This window comes from Exophiala spinifera (genome assembly GCF_000836115.1).
Source record: "Exophiala spinifera strain CBS 89968 unplaced genomic scaffold supercont1.6, whole genome shotgun sequence".
Classification (NCBI taxonomy): domain Eukaryota; kingdom Fungi; phylum Ascomycota; class Eurotiomycetes; order Chaetothyriales; family Herpotrichiellaceae; genus Exophiala; species Exophiala spinifera.
This window is the reverse complement of record NW_015622518.1, coordinates 1,481,299-1,495,208: the sequence shown is the minus strand read 5'-3', so window position 1 is coordinate 1,495,208 and position 13,910 is coordinate 1,481,299. Positions and strand designations below refer to the sequence as shown.

At 52.0% G+C, this 13,910-nt stretch overlaps 4 protein-coding genes across 4 annotated transcripts; 3 read left to right on the top strand and 1 right to left on the bottom strand.

Moving 5' to 3' along the window:
• Positions 1-184: 184 nt before the first annotated feature.
• PV08_08458 (polynucleotide kinase 3'-phosphatase) lies at positions 185-2,436 on the top strand (the record flags this gene model as incomplete). Its single annotated transcript, XM_016382784.1, has 6 exons — positions 185-263; positions 310-910; positions 970-1,255; positions 1,373-1,433; positions 1,807-1,952; positions 2,074-2,436. The coding sequence occupies 6 exons, from the start codon at positions 185-187 to the stop codon at positions 2,434-2,436; spliced, it is 1,536 nt and encodes a 511-aa protein (XP_016233487.1).
• Positions 2,437-7,164: 4,728 nt separating this feature from the next.
• Positions 7,165-8,718, top strand: PV08_08457 (uncharacterized protein; the record flags this gene model as incomplete). The annotated part of the gene is made up of 1 exon (XM_016382783.1): positions 7,165-8,718. One exon carries the CDS (start codon positions 7,165-7,167, stop codon positions 8,716-8,718), a length of 1,554 nt encoding a protein of 517 aa, XP_016233486.1.
• A 1,032-nt stretch (positions 8,719-9,750) lies between these two features.
• Positions 9,751-10,673, top strand: PV08_08456 (uncharacterized protein; the record flags this gene model as incomplete). Its single annotated transcript, XM_016382782.1, has 2 exons — positions 9,751-10,148; positions 10,340-10,673. 2 exons carry the CDS (start codon positions 9,751-9,753, stop codon positions 10,671-10,673), a joined length of 732 nt encoding a protein of 243 aa, XP_016233485.1.
• Positions 10,674-11,095: 422 nt separating this feature from the next.
• On the bottom strand, positions 11,096-13,346 carry PV08_08455 (uncharacterized protein; the record flags this gene model as incomplete). The annotated part of the gene is made up of 4 exons (XM_016382781.1): positions 11,096-12,612; positions 12,662-12,965; positions 13,016-13,189; positions 13,242-13,346. The coding sequence occupies 4 exons, from the start codon at positions 13,344-13,346 to the stop codon at positions 11,096-11,098; spliced, it is 2,100 nt and encodes a 699-aa protein (XP_016233484.1).
• Between the last annotated feature and the right edge of the window lie 564 nt (positions 13,347-13,910).

Genomic DNA, 13,910 nt, shown 5'->3' with positions numbered 1-13,910 from the left:
AGGCGACCACTTAAACTTTGACTTGTTGACCTCTCATGCTGACGAGCAGACCTCATCACCAGGTAACGAGCCGTTTTTGACCCTGGCTTTACGTTTCTGGCTGCGCTCACCGCGCTTTCATCCCACGTTGTACCACCACTGTGATCTTCGCCGGCTTGGGGCGTATCGCCCAAGGTTCGTCGCAATGAAACGATCAGCTCCTCCCACAAACGGTTCGATATCGCCTCCGCCAATCAAACGCAAGGTCGAGTCAACCACGACCAGTATGAAGACTCGAGACTTTCATTTCAAACTACTGACGTGTCCCAGACAAGGCTGTGGCAAGCTTCTTCAAGCCAACCTCTCAAAAAGAACCAGAGAAGTTGATTTGGCGGACTGTCAACAACAGTTTGATTGTCGGTCGCTATGATCTACCAAATGTGCCGCCACAGACGAGGACACTCCCTGTCAAGGTTGCGGCCTTCGACCTAGACGACACAATAATAGTTCCGAATACAGGAAGTAAATGGGCTCGTTCGGCTACTAGTTGGAAATGGTGGGATTCATCGGTGCCCGGACGCTTGAGGCAGCTCCATGATGAAGGCTATCTCGTGGTGGTTATCAGCAACCAAGGGAACATTAGCCTCAAAAACAACTCCAAATCTCTTCAGAAAGACACTGCTAGTCTCAATAACCTCAAACAGCAGGTTGGATCAATTTTTCAACAGCTCGACTTTCCCATCAGCATCTATGCTGCGACAGATCAAGATCATTACCGAAAGCCAAGGGTAGGGATGTGGCAGGCAATGCTCGAGGACTACGATCTGTTGGCGGAGGGCGCAGTTGATATGGGAAGCTCATTCTATATCGGCGATGCTGCTGGACGTGAAAAGACCGACAAGCGTCGAAAGGACCATGCTACCTCAGACAGGTACGTCGGCCGCAGCATGAGAACACAAACACTCGTAGCTAACTTACATCTATGTGAAGGGACCTTGCAGCAAATATTGGCATCAAATTCATGACTCCTGAAGAGTTCTTTTTGGATGAGTCGACTGAAGAGTATGAACACGTTTTTGAGCCAACCAAGCTCCTTGATACCGTTTCCTCTGCCAATGAGACGAAGAAGGATGCTGTGACCGCGCCCTTCACCAAGAGCGGCCCTCAAGAATTGGTCATCCTCTGCGGCTCCCCCGGAGCTGGAAAGAGCACCTTCTACTGGGACGTGCTGCAACCACTAGGATTCGAAAGGGTCAACCAAGACATCCTCAAGACGGTATGTTCTGGCTTACCTGTGCAGCTGGTTCCCCATGTGTGAACCTTCAGCGCACAGATGCCACAACCCCTTGTCATCTAGAGACTGGTTTCAGGCTGAGACACATTTTTCATCTAGCGTGACAAGTGCATAAGGAAAGCAAGAGACCTGTTAGATGCAGGGATGTCAGTGGCTGTGGGTATGTACAACCGTTGTTTGATCGAGAAAAGCTGCCTGGTCTTGGTCGACATTGCTATCGCATCCAACCTCTCTACCGGTGGTGTCACCCTTGGCAGATGGACCAGGCCTAAATCTTGTTGCTCCCTCGCTCCCCGATCATGTCATATGCTGCACAATATCAGGCCTGCATCATGTCCTATTTCCCCGCGTCCGTTCCCGGTCTGTCATGTGTACGTGCACATGTCTTGTGTTACGTCGCCCAGAGACTGCGGTGGCAGGGGTTTCATGCCCCCACCCATGTGTTACTCGAGGTGCATGCGAGGGATCAGACCGCCTGCTCAATGCTCTTTCTAGCATGGTAGATTTCTGCTAACCTTGCGTACAAATGACAGATAACACCAACGCCAATGTCGAGACTCGAAGGTACTGGGTAAATCTCGCACGCGAATACAACGTCCCTATCCGTTGTGTTCGCTTCACAGCTTCAACTCGACTAGCCGAGCACAACGCTGCCGTGAGAGCATTGAATCCAGATACCGTATGTATATTGTTACTCCTGAGATGCATAAAGCGCTTCTTACTTCATCCCGTGTCTCTCCATCTGTTTTTGGCTGTCTTGATGTTTTACCGAAGGCTAATGATCATTGTCCTATTATCAGATGAATCCCGAAAAGCGCGACATGCTTCCTGGGGTTGCATTCAAATCGTTTGTGCAGAGATTCCAAGAGCCTACATTGAAGGAAGGGTTTGAGGAGATTTACAAGGTTGATTTCGAGGCACGTGAAGCGAATGCTATTCGCGTCCCAAATAAATGTTCAAGTGCTGACCTCAACCCAACAGTTCAAAGGCACCGAAGAGCAGAAGAAGGTCTGGTCACGATACTGGGTATCAAAATACTCGACATGATGCAACCTCGAGCTCCTTTAACTCTGTCGCCTTCCTCGACACCCCCACTCGCTATTCATGATCACACCCTTCACACCACAGGAGCTACACAACAGAACATTCTCTTTCAATGTTAGAAGAGACTCTTAGCAGTTGGGTGATGCTGCACAAAGGCTAGCCGTGGCACTACGATCACATCCGATAAAGAGCGGTACAAACCAATGGCTGAGAATAGCAATAGCAATAGCCTGGCTTGCACCTCACAAAGTGCGACAACTAGCTCTCGACGGCATCTAGGTTTCATGCTCTTTCTTGCGCCGCATGGCTTCACCGAGGACCACACTGCCAGCCGAACTACCCTGCACCTTCACTGTGCGCCTTTTCCCACATCCTCGACCAACCTGGCGACTGCCAGCACTGCCATCACCATCACCAACAAGCGATCCGCCTGGGTCTTCACTCTCTTGACGATGCATCGACCATCAGCGTACTCTATGTACCAATCCATAAGGGCCGCGCATTCCCCATAGTCCGTGCACGCTGGAGCCCTAATCTGCCTCGGAACACTCCCTTAAATTCACCACAAGGCCGAGACCCATCGTGCAGTTTGCAAGTATGCGTGCTCGCAGTTGGACGGCGAATCAATCGATATGAATCTAGCGCCGCTACCTTTCCTCTCTTCATCCACCAGCCACCGTCTCGACGTGGTACGTGTGCAAAGTTGATGTGGAAAGTGGGACGGGCGACTGATGTCGGTTAACACAGAGTACTCTGTAGAATGGCCCTACGTAGGTAGGTAAAATATGCTGCACCGACCTGGGTACCTACCTTGGGTACCCGGCTACAGCTTCTCTACCTGCCTTATCCAACAGGAACTCCTCTGTCCTCTACAATGGACTTTGGCGCTCGCGACTCTTCTCCAGTTCTCGATGCCTGTTACTACATGACTCCATGACTCGCGTGCACATGAAGTAGATAGTTCCCGGAGTAGGCATTGCACGAGCACACGACGAATGCCCGCCGATGGCTGCGCACCACGCCTGGACCGTCCACTCGCTATCGACGGGGGTACTGATAGTACGTTCCTCACGCCCGCCTAGGGCATGTAGGTAGGTAGGTAAGGTAGTCAAAGTTGTGCATCCCGAGTCACCATCAGACTCTCATCAGATGCTCACCGGTTTTCACCTTCTGACCTGGAGAGACAAGAAGAGATAGACTTCCGCCGATAATACCCACGGAGACGGACCGAGGACGCTACGCAGGGGACAGCGATGAATCGACAACGCAGCGACCGCCTCCTCGGTTCTTTGATACCTGGTCCAGGGACCTTTAGGTACCTAGACATCGATCGGTACGCACTCGGCCTGGTAGGTCCTGGATGCACAGTCAGGTACCTTCTAAGGTACGTTGTGCTCGAACCCTTTTCGGTGCTGTCCTGCTTGACAGCTCGTACTCGGTAGATAAACCTGCCGACTATTTGTTGGGCTATACGAGGAAAACCCGCCCACCGGTTGGTTCAATAATGCAATAATTTGTTTTTCGCTAGTAGCAGGGCAAGTGCTTCTCTATATACGAGGTATCTATGTCCCGAAAGAAAAGCAATCCGTGGTCCCAGCCACCATAAAGCAAACCGATTTTTGAGCTCGGGTTCAATATTATCGGGCTGATCTAGTAAGATTCCATCATATTTTTCGGATATTGCGTTTTAAGAAAAAAGAAAAAAAAGAGCATAATTCAAAATACTCTAATTCTGCTCGTTCTCGTACTCGCTCTCGTACGACTAGGTAAGTGAGTTAGGGGTCCAGGATCCATCAATGGAAACTCTCGATTCATCCCGGGGGCGCAGTGATGGTCTGGCGGTACGTGCGCCCATCGAAAACCACGCGGTCGGGTTCCGTCGTCAACCATATGGCCGCACAGGGCCGCTAAGGAGCTCTGTCCTGGTCAATGCACGCAAGACCCTGAGATGAGAAATGCTCTTAAGCACACGACAAAACGAGCAAAAGTTGATCTCCCTCCGCGGGAAAGCCCAAGACCTTCCCGGCGGCCACCATAAATAATTTTTGTATCAATGTACCAATGTCAACCAGTGCTGTGCTAGAAAACACCGAGCCAACGAATTACCAGTTCTACTATTAGGTATCAAAATATGCGTAGGCTGGTCAAACTCGCGAAGATTCGCGCATTTTATTGCACCCTCGGGAGAAAGTATGTCGATTATTAGCGTCGCTGCACTGAGAGCGAAATGGTTCAACCCCGTTGTTGTCATCGATGATCTAGACTGGAGGCAAGCATGGAGTGGCTGGAGTGGCTTTGCCGACGCCATTGTGGTCGCTCGAGAGCTTGTTGTACAAGCGACCTTTTTCACACTGTCCCTACGTCGAGGCATGCTTCAACAAGTGAGCGTGTGTAGATACCACCAGGATTTCGACAATTGAGAGTGACGTTCACGATTCCGGAAACTGCAATTTGGCTGTTGTGGCATGCGAAAGCAATATATGCACAGCGCAGCACTTCTCGCTTCTATTGCCGGCGATGCTGCGGTCGCCCATATAGTACTTTCTTCGCGAAATGAGCACTATGGCATGTTTTCTCCAGTTATAGCATGTTGGGGACAACCGACTGAGAAGTGCCGATTGGGCCGAGAGCTTTAGGCTTTCCGATTTGACAGCTATCGATTGTGGCGGTCTTATCGATGCTGTCAACGGTCCGACAATGGGTGGTGACCATGATAAGAACAAAACTCGTGGCTTATCGAGCCTGGCCACGCACCTTGGAAGGGATGTCGCGCTGCTTGCACGAACATTCTCCTAGCAAGGGGAGGCGAGCTTGGAAAAGCCGTGAAAGACTCCGGCGCCCAACTTCTCACTGGGAAATAAAGTACATAGGAAATCGAGTAGACAAGCAAACGTCAAGGACCTCAAACGGCACACAACCGTGCAGATCGCCGGTAACAGTGACGTTATACAGCCGGCGCCAACGATCAACCCCGGCCGTCTGGGATTCTTTTCTACCGAATCCATACCGCGAATAGTGCATGTAACGAGCAGAAGCATTGACCGGGAAAGTGACAGGTAGTCAACTGTCCTGTGTCTGCGGGGAAATGTTTGTTCGCGCGGTGGTGTTGACGATGCCAGACCGAAGGCACATCAGAGATAGTCATTAGAGCATCGCGATAGTGGCCTATAAGGTTGTCCTGTAAAACTTTCACGCTCAAGCTCCAGAGAGACCGATGATGTTCTCATCCAGGCGTTTGGACAGACCTAACCGAGGCGGTAGGCAAGAAATAGCGTCGGGCAGGCCAAAAAATGTAGGATCGGTTGGAACCCGCCATGAGTATATCTGATACCGTTCCTGCAGAAACCTGACAGGTTCGCTTGTGTTCCTTGCATTCAAGCTAGTATTGGAGAGCCGGACGGAAGCATCAAAGCGGCACGGAAGATGCACAAGCGTCGTGCCACGACGTTTGGTTCGCTCTTAGTTGGCGCTTTGAGCTATAGCAACTCCGGATTGCAAATATGTACCGTTAGGTTTTTCCCATGCAGTGGAACACGCCACGAGGTCGATGGGTCCGTCGCAAATAAGAGGCAAAGGAGCAGAGAGTAATGGAAGCGCATAATAGTACACATGCAGTAAGCCGCCGGGATAGAGAGGACGTGCTCCTTGAGCTGCGGAATTGTACAGACGGCACGGCTTTGCTCCCTCGTGTGCGCCGTCATGCCTGCAGTCATGAGAGCCACTAGACATGGATCAACAGCGTCAGAGGTAAGACCTTCAAGCCACCTGGGTCATAATGAGCCCTCCCCTTTGCATCCCAGGAAGTGGCTCTCACAGATGCCAGACATGTCGCAAGAGTAGCCAGCTATCTTTCCCTCGTCAGAACCTGCTGGTTTGAGACCAGATGGCCAAAGATAGTGTTTGCTCTTTGAGTTAAAGACCATGTGTATCCACCAACAATCCAGCGGCCATTCGAGGAGCAGGCAAGTCGGACGACAGCGAGAAGGAGAAGAAACAGAGTGGCGCTTCTGGACTAGCGAGTTTAACGGCTGGTAGGAGGCGATGGTACGACGAGTACGGTAGAATAGCCCAGGGTAGCACCGGAGCACCGAGAGGTTTTGTTGGTAGGCGAGAGCGAGGTCGACAGGGCGGAAGAGCAGTGGAGGTGGACAGAAGCCACTTCGGTGGGGAGGAGAGACACAGGGATGCTGGGGGGAGAGACTGGCAGGGCAGAAGCAACTGGTGCAACATTTGGCGCTAGAGAAACTACGGGTAGGCTTGGGGTGGCTGGCTAGCCTCTATTGCTCTAGGCACTATTGGGCTACCCGGGGGGCCCAGTGGCACTAAAAAGTTGTCCCTGGGCGGAGCATGCTCAACCAGCTCCACGGCACACAAGTTTTCACTTCTGAGCCACTCACACCCCATCAACGCCATCTGCTCTCGCACCTTGCCAGTTTCTTTTCTATCTGGCTAGAACTAGTCTATTACTCTCTCGTCACTCTCTCATCTCCCTCTCTTAATTGTACACATGGCGCTCGACTGATGGAACACTGACCTAGTCCCAGTTTCTTCCCTGACTGGCCTCAGCTAGAGACCGCACAATCCAGGACCAGCTGTTGGCCTGTCGATGTCCACACAGCTTGGGCTCCAAGAACACGTACAGAACCCGCAAACACCATTCACCACCATCAGTTTCCAGGAATGTCACTAGCCATCATGCGCGCTGCTGTCCGCCTGTGACCGATCTGGGCTGACCCCCTCAGTCTCCTTCGATTTTTGCATTCACTTGGGGTTGATTCACACCCCGGACACTCGCTCAACTTGAAATTGTGAGAATAATACAAGACGATCTTGCTCGAACAACGAGAATGGACGATACAAGACTATATCTTACGGATGCGACTGCGCCAGCCGTTGTTCGATCTGCCACCTCTTCAGTTAATCTCTCCTCGCCTACCGCGTCCACGTTCTCCAAAGGGCATTCGTCTTCTGGCTCGACTTCATCGATCACATCCTCGCCGATCCCTCAAGAATCGCTCGACATGTATGCAGGACTCAATAGGTTGGAAGATGTGACAGAGGAGCCTCATGAAAAAGACGAGTTTGAAGGTTACACTCTGGTCAACGACAGCAGAATGTATGACTTCGCAGACTATGAAAAAGCATTTTCAGATCTCCATACTGGGCCTTCTCCACCAAGCTCTCCTGTACACCTCGAATGGACCTTGAGAGGAAACAACGAATGGTCTTCAGCTTCTGAGGCTCCCCAGTCCCCCAAACGACGCCGATCACTGGAACAACCTGCCCCCCCTCCCAGCACCAACCCAAATCGCTTGAGCAGCAAACTGGGATCTATGAAAAGACGCTGGAGGAACAGGTCGGCGGCCGAACCGCGGCTGTCGATCATCACACATCCAAACAACCCAGCTTCTCGTTCCGGCTCTCTCAACTCGTCGCAACTTCTCACTCCGGCATCAAGTGCAATCTCCAAGCATGAGAGCCTCTTTCCTGCCTCTCCGGGCACAGCACTTACTAGTCAAAGCTCACTCGAGATACCCGCCGAACCAATTTCCGTTGAGCATAAGCATGATGAAGTTGAAGAGGAGCAGCGCCTAGCTACCACGCCTTTGTTACCACCAATTCTGCTCGAGATGTGCAAAAAGGAAGAGCCAATCCAGTCTCCACTGCAGTCCCCCTCCATCGCACCCGCGTCTTCCATCATGAGTTGTCGCACTTCAATGGATATGAACCAGTCGAGTTTACCATCCCCGCCATTATCTACTAGACCGTCAATTGTATCCATGCACAACCGTTCTCGCGCGAGTACAATGGGGGGTGGCATCATTCCAGACGTCCCGCTTCTGCAACTTTCTGACCCTGACCCGTGGTTGATCCGACTTGGCCATGCCAATTTCAATATTTATCCAGAACCATACATGCCGGAGAGTATTGATCTGGACTCTTATACGGAGTATCGCAACAATTGGGATCATGCTCGAACGAATTATGCCAAGCACGTTGCACGTACTGCCGAACATTACGGCTCGACGTCAAAGGTCTTCAGACTAACCGAGGAAAAGTGGGCATCTATTGATGAAGTCTGGAGGCGACAGCACGATCTTATGAGAACTGCGCTCGCCCCCATCTTTGCTCGTCTCAGTGACGGCGATTCTGAGATGCAGGAATCTAGTGCATCAAGCGTGGCCCTGGAGACCCCTGCCAGCAAGGTGGTTCTTCCCATCATTAACGACAAGAGCGGCAAATTCCCCGAGATGGGTGATAGCGAGATCGTAGGGCCTATGTCGGTTGCTCGTCCTCGGGCCTTGACGGTCCCCGGCCGCGGAAGTTATTTTCACACTCCTCCTCCCTCACCACAAAGACGCAACCTAATCAAAGTTCTTACCGACATGTTTCACAAATAAACTGTATAGTCCCGAAGGCTCTTGTTCTACGCAAAATTTCCTCCTTGTACACAGTTCTTCCGATTCGCGGCACCGGCGCCACGGAATCTTTTGGCGTTAGTGAGAATATACAAAGGGGCAACCTCTTGCGGTTACACGTTACAGAAGTCAAAGGTTGTTTTTTCACCCCAGAGAAACCGTCCATCTCTCGGTTCAATGACACTGCTATGATTACACTGCTACGATATTTACGATATTCCTTCCATCCGAATCTGCGATCCGAGATGATTTTATGACTTGCGACTTCAGCACAACGAAGTGATGATACACTCTTTTCAGACGGCCTATCTATACGGCATTCTTACCATTTTTTAGTTATTGTTTACTGGATTATCAAAATCAAGGCAGACAATGGTCTGCTCTTGCTATGTGGCGGCTACATGCATCAAGGGTTTCTGGCTCGCATGACTAGGTACTATGTATGTGGCGCAGTCGATTGGCTTAAGCACGAGGGGATGAGTCTATGGGTGCTATGGCCGGGGTTGATGAGGGTGACAGTCTTTGGAGATAGACAGAATGAGAATAAACATTGTCAAAACTCCATGAACGTCGTTGTTGGTCCGTTTTGGTGTTTGCTGTCGTACTGTATGCCCTATTTTATACGTGATCGACAGGATCGGCGAAGTGATACCAGTGCACGCTTCGCTTGTACGAGTTTCTACTGCACCGTTTGATTCGTCGTCTGTCAACCGATCGCCCTTAAGCCGTAGCTATGGTAGGGCTATTGTGAGTCACGCCGGAACGAGGCCAACCAACTCGTAGACCAACAACAGTCTCTCTATACTCGTATTTGCAACTTGCGTTCTCAACCGAGTGCTGTACGTACGAGAAGTGGCTTTTATCGATTTTGATACGCAGACCACGAGTCTTTCAGGCCCTTCGATGTTTCGTTTCATCCATACATAACAGGTATTATCATCTGCGGCGCGTCAGAAGTATACGCAACCACCGGTCAGCTCGTTCTCCAAAGCCATCTGGTTGCCCACCATGATAATGGCCATCCCTCGCACCGTGTCACTCATATCGCTCATATCACTCCTCGTCCCGGTTCTCGCCACGGCTGTCAATGCCGCCGCGAGCAACGGCGACGGATCCAGAGTGGCTGAACACCAACGTGCGCTCGATTATTCAGGACATGGTGGTAATGGACATGGTCTTGGAGAGGACGAGAGGGAGGAGCATGAGCGTGAGAAGAAACTCCGTCTCTCGGCCGTTCTCAACGAACCAGATCCGCCTTACCACGCCATCGTACAATGCTGGGAACTATCTCCTTGGTTCGTCTCGTATCCCACGACCGGGCGCGCCTTGAGTCTGGGAGACACGGCCAACGCGACGTATGTTGTTCTCCCGCCTCGTGGAGGAGAAGGCTGGCATCGACCACCGAGTCCCATGTGAGTACCTCCGTCCCTACTACATACCTACCTACCTACCTACCTACCTACCTACCTCCCTTGGATCCAGTAGTCTCTGCAACTCTCATCCCGTCCCTCTTAAGGAAAAGGGAACAACGAGAATGAATCAATTTCCGAAACGGATGTAATGTACTTACGCGTGCCCGTCAACGTGACGTTCTCCTCTCTAGGTTCTTCGTGCTGCTCTCTGGTTTGGCGCACGTAAAGACATATCCTCCTGCTCTTCCGGGCCTGGCTGCCGAACGAGACCAACATCCATCGCAGAACCAGGACGTCGAAGGCGGCGGCCACGACGACGATGACGACGATGACGAACCCACAGAGTCATTGTTCGTCGTATCTGGCGTCAACCCACTCATCATCGCCGTCGACACCGATCTTAGATCACCCGGACACTTGACCTTTTACCCCAGTGAGGTTGAAACGGTGGCGCTGCAGGTGCCGTTCAAGGATGGGAGGATCCCGGAACACGACGTTCTGTACGATGGACCGTGTCGGAGGTGATTGACCAACAATCCAATTGCATGCTCCGGTGGCGACGAAGATTGCAAATGTACCAGGATATGTCAGTTGTGGTTGCGTAGAAGGTACATATTTGGGACATCATGACATCTATCCGAACTGATCTATCAGGGTATAGTGTTGTCGTCTGCGTCTGTGATATCTGCCATCACGCTCTAAGGATATAGCTGTTGCAGTCTACGATATCTATCGCCACGCACCGGGAACAGTTTCTGCCACTCTTGGATTCCTCGGCCGAACATCGTCGCAGTCAAGCCCTAACAACCAAGGATGCGTTATCTTCTCATTTTTGATCGCGAACGAGACTGAATCAGTTCTGGCCACACAGGCTCCCCCTCTGGCTCGGACTCGGACTTGGACGTGTGGGCCACAATCCCTGATCTTCACATTCATCGTGACCTCTGTTACCTCCTGCCCCTGACATCGCCCATGATCTCAGTGTATAATTGCCTGAAGAAAGTCCTCGTCTCCCATATCGGCAACACGACCGAGATAAAGGTCGACGAAAACACCCAGATGAAACTGATGACCACCCACGCGGTGAAGAATTTTTCGGAGAAGATGTAGTGGCTTAGGAACATTGGGATGGGGATCAAAAAGTCCATGATGAACGGGAGCACGAACGAGGCCCAGCACGCGAGTTTGAAAGCAGACCTCAGCCGGCTGGGATCATCTTCCAGGGCGGCGTCGAGCGACATTTGGCGTTCCTCGTCGATGCGGATCGAGTCTCGTCGGTCTCCGACGGCGACATGTTTCTCGTCTGCTGCCGTGGTCGGTGCGATGACAGGAGAAGCAGGCGAGGGGGTCTCGTCGTCGCCGGATCCGGGACCGGCTGAAGTCTTTGTCTTTACTTCGGTCGCGAGGCTGCCCTCTTGCTTCCCCTCGACCCCGTGGAAGGCGTGCTCGATGTTGATGGCGCGGGTCGTGCTCCAGTCGTAGTTGTCCGGTTTGATAAGGGACACGACGACCGATACGATCAGGCCCGTCATGATGGCAGCGAGGTTTCCGGACAGCGTGGCATAGTTGGATCCCGTGGATGCTAGCGTCAGCTCGCCATAGTACACGTGTGCTTCTGCGAGCCACGCCGTCAGGCCCGCAAGGAGACCGCACACTGCGCCAGCGATGGCTCCTGTCTGGCTTTGTTTCTTCCATGTGATGGCGAACGCGGCCGGGAAGACGGCTCCGCCTATCAACAGACCCATGACCAAAAACAGCCAGCCCAGATCGATACCCACGACGTGCCAGATGATGGCGAAGATGGCCATGATCAGACCGAACAAGGCAACGTTGACGTGAGCCATGAAGATGAGGTTCTGAGGCGTCGCAGCTGGCTTGATGTAGGTCTTGTAGATGTCGAAGGTGAGGATTGACGATACGGCAATGAGCTCAGCGGATGCACACGAAGTGACTGCCATGAACAGAGTGATCAAGAGTGCCACCGCACCGTTTTTCCCGAGGAGGGCGCTTGAAGAGAACGCCGCTGCGAGACCTGCTGAGATCTGATCGGACGTGGGAGGATTGGGATAGGTGGGAAACGCAGGGTTGTCCGTCAATGCGACGGCAGCAAGACCTAATGTGGTGGCAAAGCCGAAAGGTATGGCGAACCAAGCCATGCCGCCTAGAATGTATGCCCGCACAGCCGTGGTAGGGCGAGAGGCAATTGCTCTTTGCCAGTACGCTTGGTCGAGGAAGACGGTACCGCTGCCGGAGCAGAGCTGGATGACACCGAAGATCAGAGCGTCGTTAGACTTCAGTGTTAGGTATGAGCCGTCTTTATTGCCGGAGACAGGTCGAAGACGAGCTGCTTTCCCCAAGAGCTTGAACATCTCGCTGGGGGAGCCGATGAGGCTGTTCTCAGCATACACCTGGAACATGAAGTATAGAATGATGACCATCAGGATCAACGTGTGTGAGTAATCGCCTGGAAACAGTCAGAGGAGATATTAACGATACCGGTGATATAGACTTACAGAGGAATGTCGCGCGAAGCCCACCCATCAACACATAAGCCACAACTCCTAGCGGGATCAAGAAGATGGCAGCATACACGTTCATGCCGGTGAGTGTGGTGACAACCGCAGAGCCTCCGAGCAAGAGTTGAGAGCCGACGAGGATATTGGTGACCAGGGCAAAGAAAATGAACACACAGTGAGCCAGAGTGCCATATCTCACTTGAATGATTTCGAGGAACGTATGGCATCGCGGAGCGTTCATTTTGGTCTTGCAGGCGAGGATGGAGAACATCAGGATTTGCACCGTGGCTCCAGCGGCATACTGTAGGATGTCAGTAGGTATCCCGACAAAGAGCGACAATTGCATTCTACCCAGAAGGGCCCCGCAACGCCATAAGTATAAGCAACGGTGCTGCTCTGCAAGAGGGTCGCTGCCCAAGTCCATGCGGATACTATACCTGCGGCTATGAGGCCGGGCTTGACACTCCTGCTCGCCGTATTGAACTCCTCGCTGGTTTTGGTGGAGAAGTTGGTATATTTGTTCTGCTTCAGTTAGACACAACTGAGCTGATGGATGGGCATGGTGACCCTAGCGTACCTGCAACATCGATATCCCACACATGACGGCCGTGAAGAAGAAGCCAATACCGACGACGACGCCGTACCCGACCCCTTCGGGCAAGATCGTACTAACGGTAGACATTATCGAAGACAACCGCAACGCAGAAGTGATGAGCAAGTGACGAGCAAAGAAACAGCAAGGGCCGGTGAACGAGATCAGGAGACGAGAAGACTGGTTCTGTATTAGTACTTATAGAGGGGCCTACCTTGTCGTCAGATAGCAAACACGATAACAGGGTATTCATTTCCGGTCATACACCGCAATGTCACCATCGTTGAGACTGGCGATCGTTGGTAGGAGGAAGTATCGAAGAACTTAGCAGCCTCGGAGGTAGTCGTTCCCATAGCCTTCGCCATACCAGAGGGAGATGGCCTTCGGACACATAGACCGGGCAGCTTATCGTGAAAATTGGAGACAGCGACGATCCTTCACTGGGGTGCTTAGCCATGTTTAGAAGGTGATAGTTCGTAGACTGCTGCTAGGAGTCGTGCAAGTCCGAATTTCAAATGCTTGTGGGACGTACTGTAGTTTCATCCTGCAGTCATATTGTGCCCACTTTCTCTTATATTGATAGTGTTAAGCCTGAAACGGCTCCGCGGTGATCTGCGAGGCTAATCAAAGATACCGCTTGGTGGCGCACATTGA